This window comes from Corvus kubaryi, unplaced genomic scaffold, assembly GCF_017639235.1.
Source record: "Corvus kubaryi isolate FWS band 111438036 unplaced genomic scaffold, C.kubaryi_AGA036_p1.0 126, whole genome shotgun sequence".
NCBI classification, from domain to species: domain Eukaryota; kingdom Metazoa; phylum Chordata; class Aves; order Passeriformes; family Corvidae; genus Corvus; species Corvus kubaryi.
Genome location: NW_024580661.1, coordinates 1,401,682 through 1,415,528, shown reverse-complemented (window position 1 = coordinate 1,415,528; position 13,847 = coordinate 1,401,682). Strand labels below are relative to the sequence as shown.

Sequence of the window (13,847 nt, the reverse complement as noted above, 5' to 3'; positions counted from 1 at the left end):
ACCTAAGGGCCTTCAGCTGTTCTTTTCTTCCACATATAAAAAAGTGCAAAACCGCTTGGGGTTAAAAGCAGCCCCCCCCGGCCCCCCCCAGCTCCCATTTGTATTTCCATGAAAGGTATGGACTCAATCTAAATGCTGGGCAATTAAATCTGTTAATTGGCAAATAATTGCTGCTGGATTGGTTCAGTCTGGCATAAAAGTGCACAGAGTTTTGAATTCAGCTGTCTTCTCCGCTGGCCAAAAATTGCTGCTAAATTTTTCCTTCGAGTCCTAGACATTGGATTAGAAAGAAAAAAAAGGGAGAGATTTGATCCTGTGTTGCCACCTTCCTCCTCCCTGATTCCTTTAGCCTCAGAGTTTGCCTCTGAATTCAATAGAGCAGCACTGGAAAAATAAAGGAGATTTTAGCTGACCTAATTTCATGTCTTGCACAGCTACAAGTGACAATTTTAGTTTTACTTAAGCTAAAAGATTATGAAAAAAAAAATAAGTAAAAAAAAAAAAAATCAAACCTTTGCAGCATTTCTCCTATTTGGAAGGAGGGCAACAGGAGGAATTGCAAAAAGATCTCTTTCTTTCAGAAAACCAAACCAAAAATACTCACAATATTCTCTGGCCACACTCAAGCCTAACATTTATTCTGGTGCACCACAGGATTGAACAAAAGGATTACAGGATGAAATAATTGGAATTAAACACTGAATGGGCTCATCAACAGTAAATTAGGGCTGATGGGATGGCTCTGTAACAAAAGAATTGGGGTTTTTAATCATTAGGGGGATGGGTTTTAATACAAAGGGACTACAGTACATGGGAAGTACTTGGATTTCATCTGGAGCAGATGGCATCCTGGGGAAACTTCCTACTAAAGTATGGGGAAAAAAGCAGCCTGATCATTTCCAAAGCACTCCTGGAATATCATTAATTGCTGTGGCTGGGGAGGACTTGGTGACTCGGGAGCTCAAGGAAAACATGTGAAATAGAGAAATTATGAGCTAACGAAGCAAAATGCAGCAAGAGGGGCAAGAAACTGAGTCGACATCTGCAGCTCCCGCCAGGAAAATGGAGCATTTGCATGCTGGCTGCAAAGAAACAGCCCCTAATTTCTGCCAGAGATGATTTTTTAGTTATTTGTATTTATTATTCTGCTGTTAAGAGAACTACACTGGTTGGAAATGGCAATTGCCAGAAGAACACTTCTTTTCTGTGTTATATTTCAGGTTACAAATTCTGTTCCTGCACATCAGAACTCCTCCAGGCCCAGCCCTGAACACAGTTTCTATGTAGCTGCAAGAAACATATTTCCAATTATTATTCCTCTAAGCATTGCCTCATTAGCTGGGTGCCATTTGCTGAGTCACCAGTCCCCCACCTTGGCTTAAATCCATTTCCAGCTCATTTTTTCTCCGCTACACCCCTGTGAAATTTATCCAAAGTGCTTTCAGCTCCATTTACCCTTTCCTGAACACAGTGTGGGGGAGGAAATCAGTTCAGTTTGTATCAGAGTGCTGCATGTTCCTCAAGAAACAGAATTTCTGAGGTCTCCCCTGGAAAAGCAACAAGAATTTTGGCTACAGGCAGCAAATTTATACTCATTAAAACAAAGCTCCCCTGTTCAGGCCATATAAGGGAACATTACCAAGGATAAAATCAAGTGTGGGTACTGTGATAAATAAATTGGCACGAGCCAGGCGAAGAAAACCCACCCAAAAATTATGTTTTGAACCCTCTGAAGAAGGGGAGTTGCTGTATTTACTCAGCCATGTGACACTGCCATTAATGCGTGGTGGCCCTTCCCTTCCTCTAAACCACCTGGAAGAAAAAGGGTTCTGAACAATCTTGGGATAAGGACACAGAGATGAGAATTTGTCATCCAAGTGCAAAGGAACAGAAATGGAAACCTGAGGGATCCCTTTTCCCCTTCAGGAGATCAAACTGTCCCCATCCTGTCTGGGCCATCTGTGCTTTGCACTCTTCAGCATCGCTCAAGCCTAACTAGAAATGGCTCCTCAGCCAAAAATCCCCATTTTCTTCTCCTCAAAGATGCCTTTTTGGAGAGATGTGATGCTGCCAGCATGAGCACAAATAAAAATCCCACTGAGAAGTGCTGCTTTATTTTTTCAGCCTCCCGTGAGGACTCTCCACTGCCCCCCCCCAGCCCCATGATCCTGCTTTCCTTCCCACTGTTATTCCTGCTGCTCTCCTGTGTCCTCTGGTGCTGCTGGACATGCCAGAGGCCATCCCACTGCCTCTCCTCCACCTGACCCAGCATCTTCCTCCTCAAACCACCACCACCACTACCAAGGTCAACCTTCCCCAGCCTGATGGCCCCACTCCTCCACTGCAATAAGTGATTAAAACACGGTTAATTGTACCCCAGCACAGAGCAAATACGTGAAATACGAGCAGCTCGTCCACTTCAGTGTCAGCACTGACAGCGATTATGACAGGGTGTAAAAATGGAGAAAATTAAATTAGCTCTCTTGTACATTATGGGCATCAAATATAATGTGGGGTTGGGCTGGGGGTGGAAGGGAATAAAAGGACGTTTGGAGAGCAATTAGGAGAGTAAGAAAAAGAGACTTTCGACTCGATAGCAGAGGACAAAGCATAATTCAAGCAGGATTGAAGACTTCCCATGAAAGCACAATTCCTTTACTTCGTAACTGACAAAACAGAGGTTTCTAAACCAAAATCCAGCTGCCAAAATTGTAAATTTGTACAATTACAGCTCTACACACATGGAGTGCCATGGATAATGAGCAACTTCATTACAGACATTCTGAAACCACACTCAGTTGTCACTTACCCCACTCATTATTGCCAAAAATATTCAGGAACAACTCGGACAGACTTTGCCCTTCAATGCTGTTAAATTGTTCAAAAGAGTAAACCCATGTCACTTACTCAGGGCTGGAATTTTTAATTACCAGAGATCCCTGGCAGGACACATTTCTGGTGTCTTTTAATTAAATTCAACCAAGATGCTCCAAGGAGGAGCACGAGCTACCGGTGCCATGTTTCAGGGTTCCTGAAGTCTTGTTTCTCTAGAGCACCCTCACTGTGGATGTTTTCCCAAGTTTTTTGGTCATTAACAATTCTCTCAAACTCCTTTTCCAACCACAACTGCTGACTGACAAACAAAGGGAAGTTTAATCTTGCACAATTAATAAGACAAAACCAATTCTGATGCTTGAGCCCAGCACTGAATAATCCCAACTGCAGATTTTATCTTGCCTGGTAAATCAGCAGCTTCAAAAATGCAGTCGCCAGTAGATGCCGAAGCCATGAAACACAGAACACACCCAAGCCCTTTCTTTCTTGTAACCTCTTTTCCTACCAAACTACTCTTTCAAGTAGTAATTCTGGGGGGGAAAAAAAGCATTCCGATGAAATTCCAGAGGCATCCCAACCCTCCCACAGCTCCACCCCATCAGAAACCCTTACCTTCATCATTCTGGGCCAGAGCCCGTGCCAGGACAGCAGCGAGTGCTGTCCCCACTGTGAACCATTTCCAGAGACAAAGCTGCTGGACCATTTTCTGTCAAACTTCACTCAAGGCAGAGCTGGAAAAGAGATTTAATACATTTATTACTCAACCTGCAAAAAGGTGAGCCACTACAAATGATTTCACAGGTAACTACATAGGGGATCTGCAGCCTCTAAGATCACAGCATTGTTCAGCCATGAAAATAAATAAAATAAGGAAGGAGAACTCCCATTAGCATCAGTCAAGATGTGTGTACTCGTTATCTCAAGAACTGTGCATGCACAGCCCTCCAAGTCAAGAAAATGCAAGGTTCTGGCTTAAATCAGGTCTGATTTCCATAATTTCCCTGCAATTAAGTATTTATGTTACCCTTCCTGCTTTCAAGCACTTTGGAGAAGCAACTGTAGCAGAGAAATTGCACCAATTAAAATGAGGGCTCACTGCGAAAGGCCGGAGGGACCCAGGATTCAACGGTATTGCCCAGGAAAAATGGGGGTGATCCCTGAGGATGGCATTCTTTAAGGACATGGGCTGTTGGGTTGTGGCCAGGAAAATGGGAAAAACACCACTACCAGCTCAAAAAAACCCCCCACAACCAACAAAGTAAAATTAAAAACTAAAACTAAAAAAAAAAAAAAAAAAACCAAGAAAGACCCAAAAAACCCCAAAACCACAACCAACAAACCAACAAAAACAAAAACCCAAAACCAAAAATCCACAACCTTCTCCCTTCCTTCCCCCAAACTCCCAAAACAAACAAAAAACACCCAAACAAACCCCACCAAAATCCCCAAGACAAGCCTGGCTGAACTCCAGAACATATTTGGAGTGTGGAACATTAGAAAGTCACCAAAAGCTCTGGTTCATGGTCCAAATAAAAAGAATTAGCACCATTGTGCAGCCCAGAGCTGAATTACTTAAAAATATTCTTTCAAATTTACAAAGATTGGGATAAATACAGTGCCAGGCGCACAGAATGAAGAAAGACTTCCAACAATATAAATCAAACTCTTATATTAAAAAAATTAGCTGTATTTATTAAAAGTCAAACCATCTTGCAAAACAATCGTTTGGAGTTGGAGTTTTGGAGGGAAACCTGGGTTTTTTTCCACAGGATGAGGAAAGCAAGCAGGGAAATGTAATAAACCAGACTGAGTGGCCCATATTCACTCAAGTTTCAAGTTCCTAGGTGGTTGACCATATATATCACATATAAATAGATTTCGTTTGCTTCCACGACAGCTCACACGGGTGGGATCTACAGACCATCAGAGGTTTTTCCCAAATTTAATGATTCTCTCCTGTGATTTCTGGGGCTCCCTCTGAGCCAGCACAGCTCCTTTTCCCTTTGTAAAAGCCATGGGGTGCCGGTGACTTTATCAGGATTTTAATACCGACATTCTGGAAAAATAAAGGGCAGCAGCAAAACCATTTCAAATTCTACGCTGCACCCATTGCTGCTCCACTTCTCATCCAGGGGTTAAGGACGGGGAGAGGCTTTTCCAAGCTCCTCCTGTGCTCAGGTCGGACTCTTCCCACCCTGTGCAGCAGCAAGGGGTCAGTGCAGGCTGCACCAGGCAGCAGTTCCAGGAAGAACTTTAATATTGTCCATCAAACAAGTGAAGCACCAGCACAGATTTCTTCAGATTTGAGACCAACGTTTGTCTTGGCAGAGCAGCTCCAGGTCACAGAATGCAGGAATTCAAGCCATACAAAGCACCCTCCTTCTTCTCTCTCCTCCTTCTCTTCCCTCGCCCTTCTACAGCTCTTTCTGTCCAAATTCCAACAGGGAATTGTGGAGTCACAGAACTCTTAAGGTTAGAAGAGACCGTGAAGGTCATTAAATCCAACCAGCACCACATGAGGACACCACGACCCCGTGTCCTCAAGTGCCACATCCACACGTGTCTTGAACGCTTCCGAGGTTGGAGACTCCACCCCTGCCCCAGGCAGCCCCTTCCAGGGCTTTACAACCCTTTCCATGAAGAACTTCTCCCTGGTATCCGACTCAAACCTCCCCCAGCACAAGGTGAGGCTGTTTCCTCTCATCCTCTCACCTGGACCCTGGGAGAAGAGACCCAGCTCCCCTCTCCTCACTATCATCTCCTTTCAGGGAATTGTAGAGAGCAACCTCAGAGAGGAGGGGGCAACCCTGACAGCTCAAGTGGGAATTTGTGGCAAAACAGGAAGTTAGAGACAGCTCAAAGGAGAATTCCAGACTCCTCCCAAAGGAACTATTATTCCTGTGTGCAAGGAGACCAGAATTGCTCAAAAGGGCCTTTTCCCTCCCTTCTCCTTCCCAAAATGCTCATTTGGTTATCATCAGCCAAACTTCCACTTAGCCCTTTCCAAAGTCACTCTGGAATTTGCAACAGCACCTTCAAAAAAAACCCCCAAAATGACTTTTGCCACGATGTATTCCTGCTGACTACTTGGAAATCAAGGCTGTCTCCACATTACCCAAGTGGATTCCAATTCATCATCGTTATCAAACCTCCTGGGAATTTTGGGGATGGGAACTTCTCAGTATTTCACCACTATCTCCTCCCCTGTTAACAAAAGTTCCTGAAGGAACTGGGCTCAGCTGCTTTTGCACTTGAAGCAGTGTTATTCCATTAGGTGACATTTGCTTCCAACCTTTTACACCTCACATCCCAGAAAACAGAAGTTCAGGAGACTCTTGGTGCCTTCAGGTCAGTCTAAGGAAAATCCCGTCCAAATACAGATTTTAGGTGTTATCAGACCTAAAAAGAAGGGCTCGCGCCCACTTTCAGAGGCCACTGATATTTGATTTTACAACCTTGAGAAACAAAATAAATCCAGCTCTCCAATCACGATGTTCTATTTTAGAAAGTTATTCAGAGCTCAGCTGACACCCTTGAGCGGAGTCTGCTCCTGAGAGATTTTTAGGACGGAATCTTGACAGATTTATTTTTGATTTTGATGAAATGTCAAGTTAAACCACAAGGATGGCAACGCTGCTGGCTCCCAGAATAAGCAGCTCTCTATGCAACTGGAATACAACAGAAGAAAAATCCTGGTTTTTGCTTCCACTTGTACCAGGAAAAAAAACCCCAAACAAAACAAAAAACTCCCCCAAAACATGGCAACAACAAAAAACAAACAAAACCCGCCCAAAACCAAAAAAAAACCGAAAAGAACAAAACAAAACCCAAAAGAAAACACAAAAACCAAAGAAACTACAAAAAAAAAAAGAAAAAAACAAACAGAAAAAAACAAACAACAAAAAACAACCAAATAAAAACCCCAAAAAGCCAGTCTAAAGCCCAGAAAATGAGAATATTAAGTTCAAATGATTCTGCTAACTCGGAAATAGCTCAGAACAAATCCCAATTCACCACAAAGTACCAAAAGGTTGACAGTCTGCAAGAAATAAGATTGAACTCCAGACAGGGCAAGGAACAACTGTGAATTGTTAAGAGAAGGAAGATCTGTAAAGTAAAAACATACAAAATGTCTGCAAGACTCAGTATTTTCCTGAAATATATTCTAATTTTAAATTTTAAGAGAGGATAAATGTAAATTAAAAAAAAAAAGGTATGACATCCAAGCACTTAGAATATATTTAGAGGGACAATAATATGATAGTAAATTCCAATAATTAATTTACTTTTAGACCAGGTGCTATTACAGGATGTAAAACTTTGCATTCATTCGAAGCTGGAGGGGGGGGGAAACACTGCCTTGATCAAAATAAATAACCATTCCCTGGGCACCCTGTGCCAGGGCCTGCCCACCCTGGCACAATTGTTCCCAGGGAACAATTCCTTCCCAATATCCCATCCAGCCCTGCCCTCTGGCACTGGGAAGCCATTCCCTGTGTCCTGTCCCTCCAGCCCTTGTCCCCAGTCCCTCTGCAGCTCTCCTGGAGCCCCTTTAGGCCCTGCAAGGGGCTCTGAGCTCTCCCCGGAGCCTAAATTTTGGGCCAGGTTTGCCACAAGCCAGAGCCATTGGCTCCCTCACACCAGAGCTACCCCATCCACACCCAATTCCATAGGAAACACGGACTGTGGAAGTGCCCACACCACCCAAACCAGCAACAACCACTCAGTGTTCTCCACGAGGAGCAAACCTGAAAACAACCTGGAGGCACACACTTTGCACCTTCTGCTCCTGCAGTGGGTTTGAAGCCCTGTCAGACTGAAACAGAAATCACTAAGCATGCATTATTAATTCATTAGACACATAAACAAATATTTGCTATTTATTTGTCAAAAACAATGGCTCCTGAGAAGCTGCTATGGCTGGGTGAGTAGCTCAGCATTTAAAAAGGGATTAAATCCCCATTTACATCTGTGCTATTATTTACACAACCAGCTTGAACTCCTTCAAGCAGCACAAGTGACACAAAGCAGGGATGCGCTTTGCACCCTACAGTCATGATAAATCTTTCAAAGTATTTATTTTTTAAAGGTTGATGCAACTGAAGTGCTTTAACACAGCAAAAAAATTACAGTGGACTGGTTTTTTATAAGGTTCATCATTATTACTGATCAGCTGAACTCTCTTAAAGACTGTAGACATAAAATAGGGATATAGAATGCTCATTCAATGCTTATTCTGGAGAGCTGGTGCCATAATAAATCAGAAATGCCAGGAAAACAGCAGGAAAAGCCTCTTACAGAAGCCAAAAAGGAGGTGAACTTGCTTTAGAGCCTGACAGTGTTCCTGGCTTAGTTAAAGCTACAGTTCGTTACAAACTCTGTGTCCCAAGCGTTTGATTTTTGTCACCCAAACAATTCTGTTGAAGTGCCAGCAGGAGGAAAAAGGCTCCTAAAAGATTATTTAACCACAGAACAGACACACCCTGGAGAACCCCAAGCTCTGTTCTGCTCCACAATGCTGTTCAACACTCCAGTCACCTCACTTGGTATGGAATTCATACCCATTAATTCCATGGAATATCTCAGGGGGGTTACTTCTGATCAGCAGGTCCTGAGCCCCTCTCACTGAGGGTGCATATCCAGAGCTCATCTGCTGGAAGACACCCTCACCTGAGGCTTAAAAAACCCTACAAAACCCTAATTAGGGTTTGGTTTTACAAAACCAAACCCTAATTCCAGCTCAGGAGCTCAGGATCACCTCTGATAGCCCAGGACATCCTGGAAAGATGAATCTCACCCCACGAGCTCCATCCCATGCCCAGGGCCCTGAGCCCCTCTCACTGGTGGGGCACATCTGCTGGAAAACACTCTCAACCTGGGGCTTAACCAGAAAAAGAAACTTTAATTGCAGCAATTCTGGCTCAGGAGCTCAGGGATCACCTCTGGCAGTTTGGGACATCCTGGAAGGGTGAAGATCAGCTCACAGCCCCCCTCCCATGCCCAGGCCCTGAGCCCCTCTCACTGGTGGGGCACGTCCAGAGCACATCTGCTGGGCTGGAGAACAGCCTCAGCTGGGGCTAAAGCACAAAACTAAACCCTAATTCCAGCTCAGGAGCTCAGGGATCACCTCTGGTAGCTCAGGACATCCTGGAAGGGTGAAGATCAGCCCACAGCCTTCCTCCCATGCCCAAGTCCCTGATCCCATCTCACAGCCCCTCCAACAAGAAGAAAAGCCAGGGAAAGAAGACTTCACCTTTGAGTTAAAGCCAGTTCTGGCTCTGATTCAGCTGCAAGTGTGACTAACTCTGTTTGCAGAAGTCAAATATCTGCTTAAATGCTTTCCTGAAGAATTATTCAAGCATAAGCAAGTATTTGGCTGTGCTGGTGCTACAGTGAATAATTTAGAGTGCAAATCCAGCCCTTTCTCCAGTTCTGGGCCTTCCAAAAATCCAAACACAACTCCAGGTTTTATTTCACTGACACTTCTTGAGCAATTAACACATGAGTATTTCAGCCTATGGATTCTTGGATTTGTTCAATCCTATTAAAGTGCTCTCATGCTCCGAGACTGGCACAGTTGAGTTGGATTTTATCACTCTCCTCTCCTTGGATAAGACCTTTCAGGAACGTGAAGATTTTGAAGATCGCATTTCAAGATCAAACCTGCTCCCCCCTCAATTCCCTTTTCCCAGCTGCTGGATCTGTTTCTACACAAATGAATGCATTAGAAAAGAGGAATACTGATGCTGCATTCCTGTCCCTTGTCCTTGTGTTATCAAGCTCTTGAGTTTTTAGCCTTACTTGGAGGCAGCATTTTTAGAAAGCAAAGACACAAGAACAAGAAAAAACCACGATGACAATTTATATGAGGATCTGAAGTAAAATTTCACCTGTAGCTTGAAATTCCTCAGCATTTCCTCTGCATCTACATTCAAATAATTCATCTTCGAATATTCCTGCTTGCCCACATTCTTCTACGGACTACTGGCTTTCTTCCCTTCCTTGCCCCTCTCTTTAAGCCTGGTATTTTCTGTGCCTTCCTTGCAGAAATGACTCTCTAGGAGTCGATGAGATGCCACTGCAAAGCCGAAGTCAAGCCTCAGTAACAGAGCTCAAGAAAGTAATTTCAAACGTCAGTGAGAACACCACAGCTGCCCCTGGGCCTGGCTGGGAAGGATGCAATGTAAAAGTTTAATTAATGAGCTGTTTTTACTTCAATGCAGAAATCCCTAAGTTTATCTCAATATTTTGCCCCCCCTACCCCCCAACCCGCTGTTTTCTTGCATTCCATCAATTATAAAGCTCTTTGTTTTCCACCTCTATGTACCAGTGGTAGCCAGAGAATCCCAGAAAGGTTTGACTTGGAAGGGACCTTAAACCTCATCTCATTCCAACCCCTGCCATGGGCAGGGACACCTCCCAGACACCCCAAGAGTACTCTTTCCACCCTCCTGCCAGCAGAACACCCTATAAATGATGATTTAAAGGATTAAAGCCATTTAGTGCTGCTGGTTCCCACTGAACAAAGAAAGTGGATAAGTAGATGGAAAGTTTGCATGGAGAAAACTCACAAAACTAGATAAGAGCTTTACGGGAGAACTGAGGGAGAGAAAAGCACTTTTGTTTCCTGCTTCCATCGCTAGCAATGATTTATTTCCTGTCTTTTTAACAAGTAATGCAGCTACTGGATGGATTAACAGGATTGCAGCTCTTCAGCATTCACTCCTGCCAACAAACCCATTTTTTCACGCATTATGAATTTATTTATCCTTGTTTCCAACTCCTCTGTGTGGACTTCACCTATAAAATACTGTTTTCACAGGAGGTTTTGAGTCACAAAAGAAGTTGTGTGGCTGGGGCACTGTTCATTTGAAACTCCTGCTGTGCAGATGGTGCCTCCAGAAAGCGGAGAGAGCAAAGATATCCTAAACCTGACATCAGAGCCAGGAGACTCCAGCTGAAAATTAACATTAACACAAAAAGATTAAAAGAAACCCAATCCATATCAGGCAGGAGTGGCTCAGTGAGTTCTTCAATAACCTTTATCTTCCCAAAATATGCACACAGAGCTAAAGTTACACATTAAAGTGTTAATAATGAAAATATAATGCGGCATAAAAGCCCAAAGATCAGTTTCATTGCTTTTACGGCACGACAGGTATTGGATTCCATCCCAAAAAGCTCTCCATTTCTCCCTTGCCAGAGCAGCTTCTCTCTGAGGATCCTTCCCTGGGATTACATAACTCAGAGGAGAGAATCCAAGGAGTAAAATCTCTCTGACACCAGGAGATGTTTTGTCAGGAACCCCTCTGAGTGCTCCTTGCAGGACACCAGGACCTGTCTCCACATCGTATGGCTGAAAACCTGGCTGGTGTTACAGAAATGGAAACTCCCCAAACTAAACCGGGGCAACCAACACGTCCCAGATTAATTCAGTTTAAGCCCATTGAAGTGGATTCCTTTTACTGAAGAAAAGGACATTTTCTCAAGTAGAATTTCTATGCTACCTCCTCCCTTCTCTGAGAGGATTTTTATTTAAATTCTTGTAAAAATAAAGACATTAGACTTGTCGCTTTTCTAGAAAATGAGCCTTTCTGCCGGCCTGTAGTCGCTACACCAGGAGTAGTGTTAAATACACTCTGGAGCAGTGACAGGAGCTGTGTTTGAGTAGCTCCGTGCATGACATGTCAGAATTAACATGTGCACACCCCCCCGAGGAGAGATTTCATCCAGCCGCCCCCAAAACCAACTGAAGATTGTGGTTCTGGATATCACTGGGCAAGAAGTTAGGCCTGGCTTTGGAAGGTAGGCCAGATGCCAAATAGTAAGGCTGGTTACACCAGAGAGCTGCCACAATCTACAGCAGGATTCAAAAGTCCCCTAAAAAACAAATGCACATCCCATTATTGTACAGGAGCCAGCCTGCCTTGGGACACTGCCAGTAAATCCCAAATATTCTTTTTGGCACCTGGTGTTAACCCCCTGCAATCCAGGGACACTCTCCTTGTGGCTTTTACCACAGGGACCAGGCTCCTCAGCAGAGCCCATGGAAAATTAAACCATTTCACAGGAATTCAGCTTTCTCTTCTAGAAAAGAACAGGAAATCAAAGTTTCATCATTATCAGGTCCTGGGTACGTTATCAGTGACCACATTCTGCACTCAAATCACGGATTATTTATTTAACCCCTGAGCCATGTGCACAAGGCGCCTTCAACACAAACAACCTCAGATACCCAGCCTGCTACATTTAGACCCCTCTCACACCTCACCAGTTTTCTTGGGAAGCTTCCTCAGCCTGGACAGCTGGATTGGAGTCTGTGAATGGAGCCCCAAGCCAGCTTTCATTATTGTAAGCATATCCCTGCTGTTCAGCACCTCCTTTCTGCCTCTGCTCCTTAAGGCTGACCTTCATTTTCCTCCTGCTCCCATCCAACAGCACCCCAGACCTCAAGGCAGCCTTGCCTTCCCCGTCAGTTCTGCACATCAAACCTTTGTGTCCCCCTCATTCCTCAACAGCCTCTCCCAACCTTCCTGTGCCGCTCTGCTCTCCAAGTTTTCCCAGGTCTGGCACCATACCTCTCAAGCCTCAAGCACTCTCTCTCCTCCACTCCATGATTTTCCTTCCCAGTATTTTTGGGGAATCTTACCCTTAAAAATCCCTCTTGTTGCTTCTTAATAAGCACTGAGCATGACTGAGCTGAGTACATGTTTTGATTATGCTTGGACTGATTTCTGAGCTTGTTGGCCAGGAGGGAAAGGAGGCAGTGAAGTCTTTACTCACGTCTTGACATTTTTAAAAGTCTGGAATCACTTCCCTCTCTTCACTGCCCCAGAGAAGCTGGGGCTGCCCCTGGATCCCTGGCAGTGTCCAAGGCCAGGCTGGACACTGGGGCTTGGAGCAGCCTGGGATAGTGGGAGGTGTCCCTGCCCATGGCAGGGCGTGGGATAAGATGGGCTTTAACCAACCCAAACTGTTCTACGATTCCATGATTTATCCATCTCCATTTAACCACTCCACCTTCTGAATCTCCTCATCCCTCCAGCTGCTTCTCAGCCCTCTGGCAATTGCGGAAATCCATCTCCTGAACCTCTGCTTCTCCAGATATCCTCACACCTCAGTGCTGCATCATCAACCCTCAACAACTCAGCATTTCACTCCCTTCATTTTCTATATTCCTGCTTTCCTTAAAACACAGAACACCCAGCACTCTCATCCAGCCAGGCTGGCTATTCCAAGACATTAGGCCTCCACATCTCCCAAGCAAATCCTTCTCTTCCACCCTTCCAGACTCTCCAAAGTGCTTCTGCCCACTGCTGAATGCAGGGATGGATGTGGCATTTCCAGCCTTTTTTGTTCTGCTGGATGTGTGGGTGATTCACATGCTCAGAGTCGGGGGAATGTGGGCTGTGCCCACGTGCTGGGGCACCCGGATGAGCACCGGGCACTCATCCAGGGACAGCTGGCACCGAGCACCTACCAGAGCTGCTGGGGATGGATTTAAACACCCACGTGTGGGTTTTGATCTGCTCAAGCACCTCCTTGGTCAAATATCCAGCAAGAAATGGTTTCTGAGGAACAGAAGAGAGATAAAGGTGGGATCTTACAATTCATTGTGGATACAGGAAAACAACAGAGATGACTTTGGGAGAAGTGCAAGCACAGGGATTTTCAGATGGTTTCTGGCTGCCACAGGGAACTGCTTGCAGGCTGGAGGTAGGCTACAGCTGCCAAGGATTACTGGTGTAGAAATGGTTTGGGTTGGCAGGGACCTTGGAGATCCTCTCATCCATCCCTCCATCCATGGGCAGGGACAACTGTTCCCTCCTGCTCAGGCCCTGCTGAGCTGAGCCAACTCAGCCCACAAAATTCACCTCTTGTTCAACTCAGTCCTGTGTGTGAATCCCAGACTGGTTTGGGTTGGACAGGGCCTTAAAGCCCACCCAGTGCCACCCCTGCCATGGGCAGGGACACCTTCCACTGTCCCAGGCTGCTCCAAGCCCCAGTGTCCA

The 13,847-nt window shown here is 44.9% G+C and overlaps 1 protein-coding gene across 1 annotated transcript in view; it reads right to left on the bottom strand.

Annotated features, from left to right (window-relative positions):
• The window catches only part of PCDH15 (protocadherin related 15), a 506,585-nt gene that overhangs the window by 148,935 nt on the left and 343,803 nt on the right, over nucleotides 1-13,847 (bottom strand). Inside the window, exon 5 of the mRNA XM_042021638.1 lies at nucleotides 3,448-3,566. Coding sequence (XP_041877572.1) covers nucleotides 3,448-3,538 — 91 coding nt within the window. The 5' untranslated portion in view covers nucleotides 3,539-3,566. The remainder of the gene's footprint in view (nucleotides 1-3,447; nucleotides 3,567-13,847) is intronic.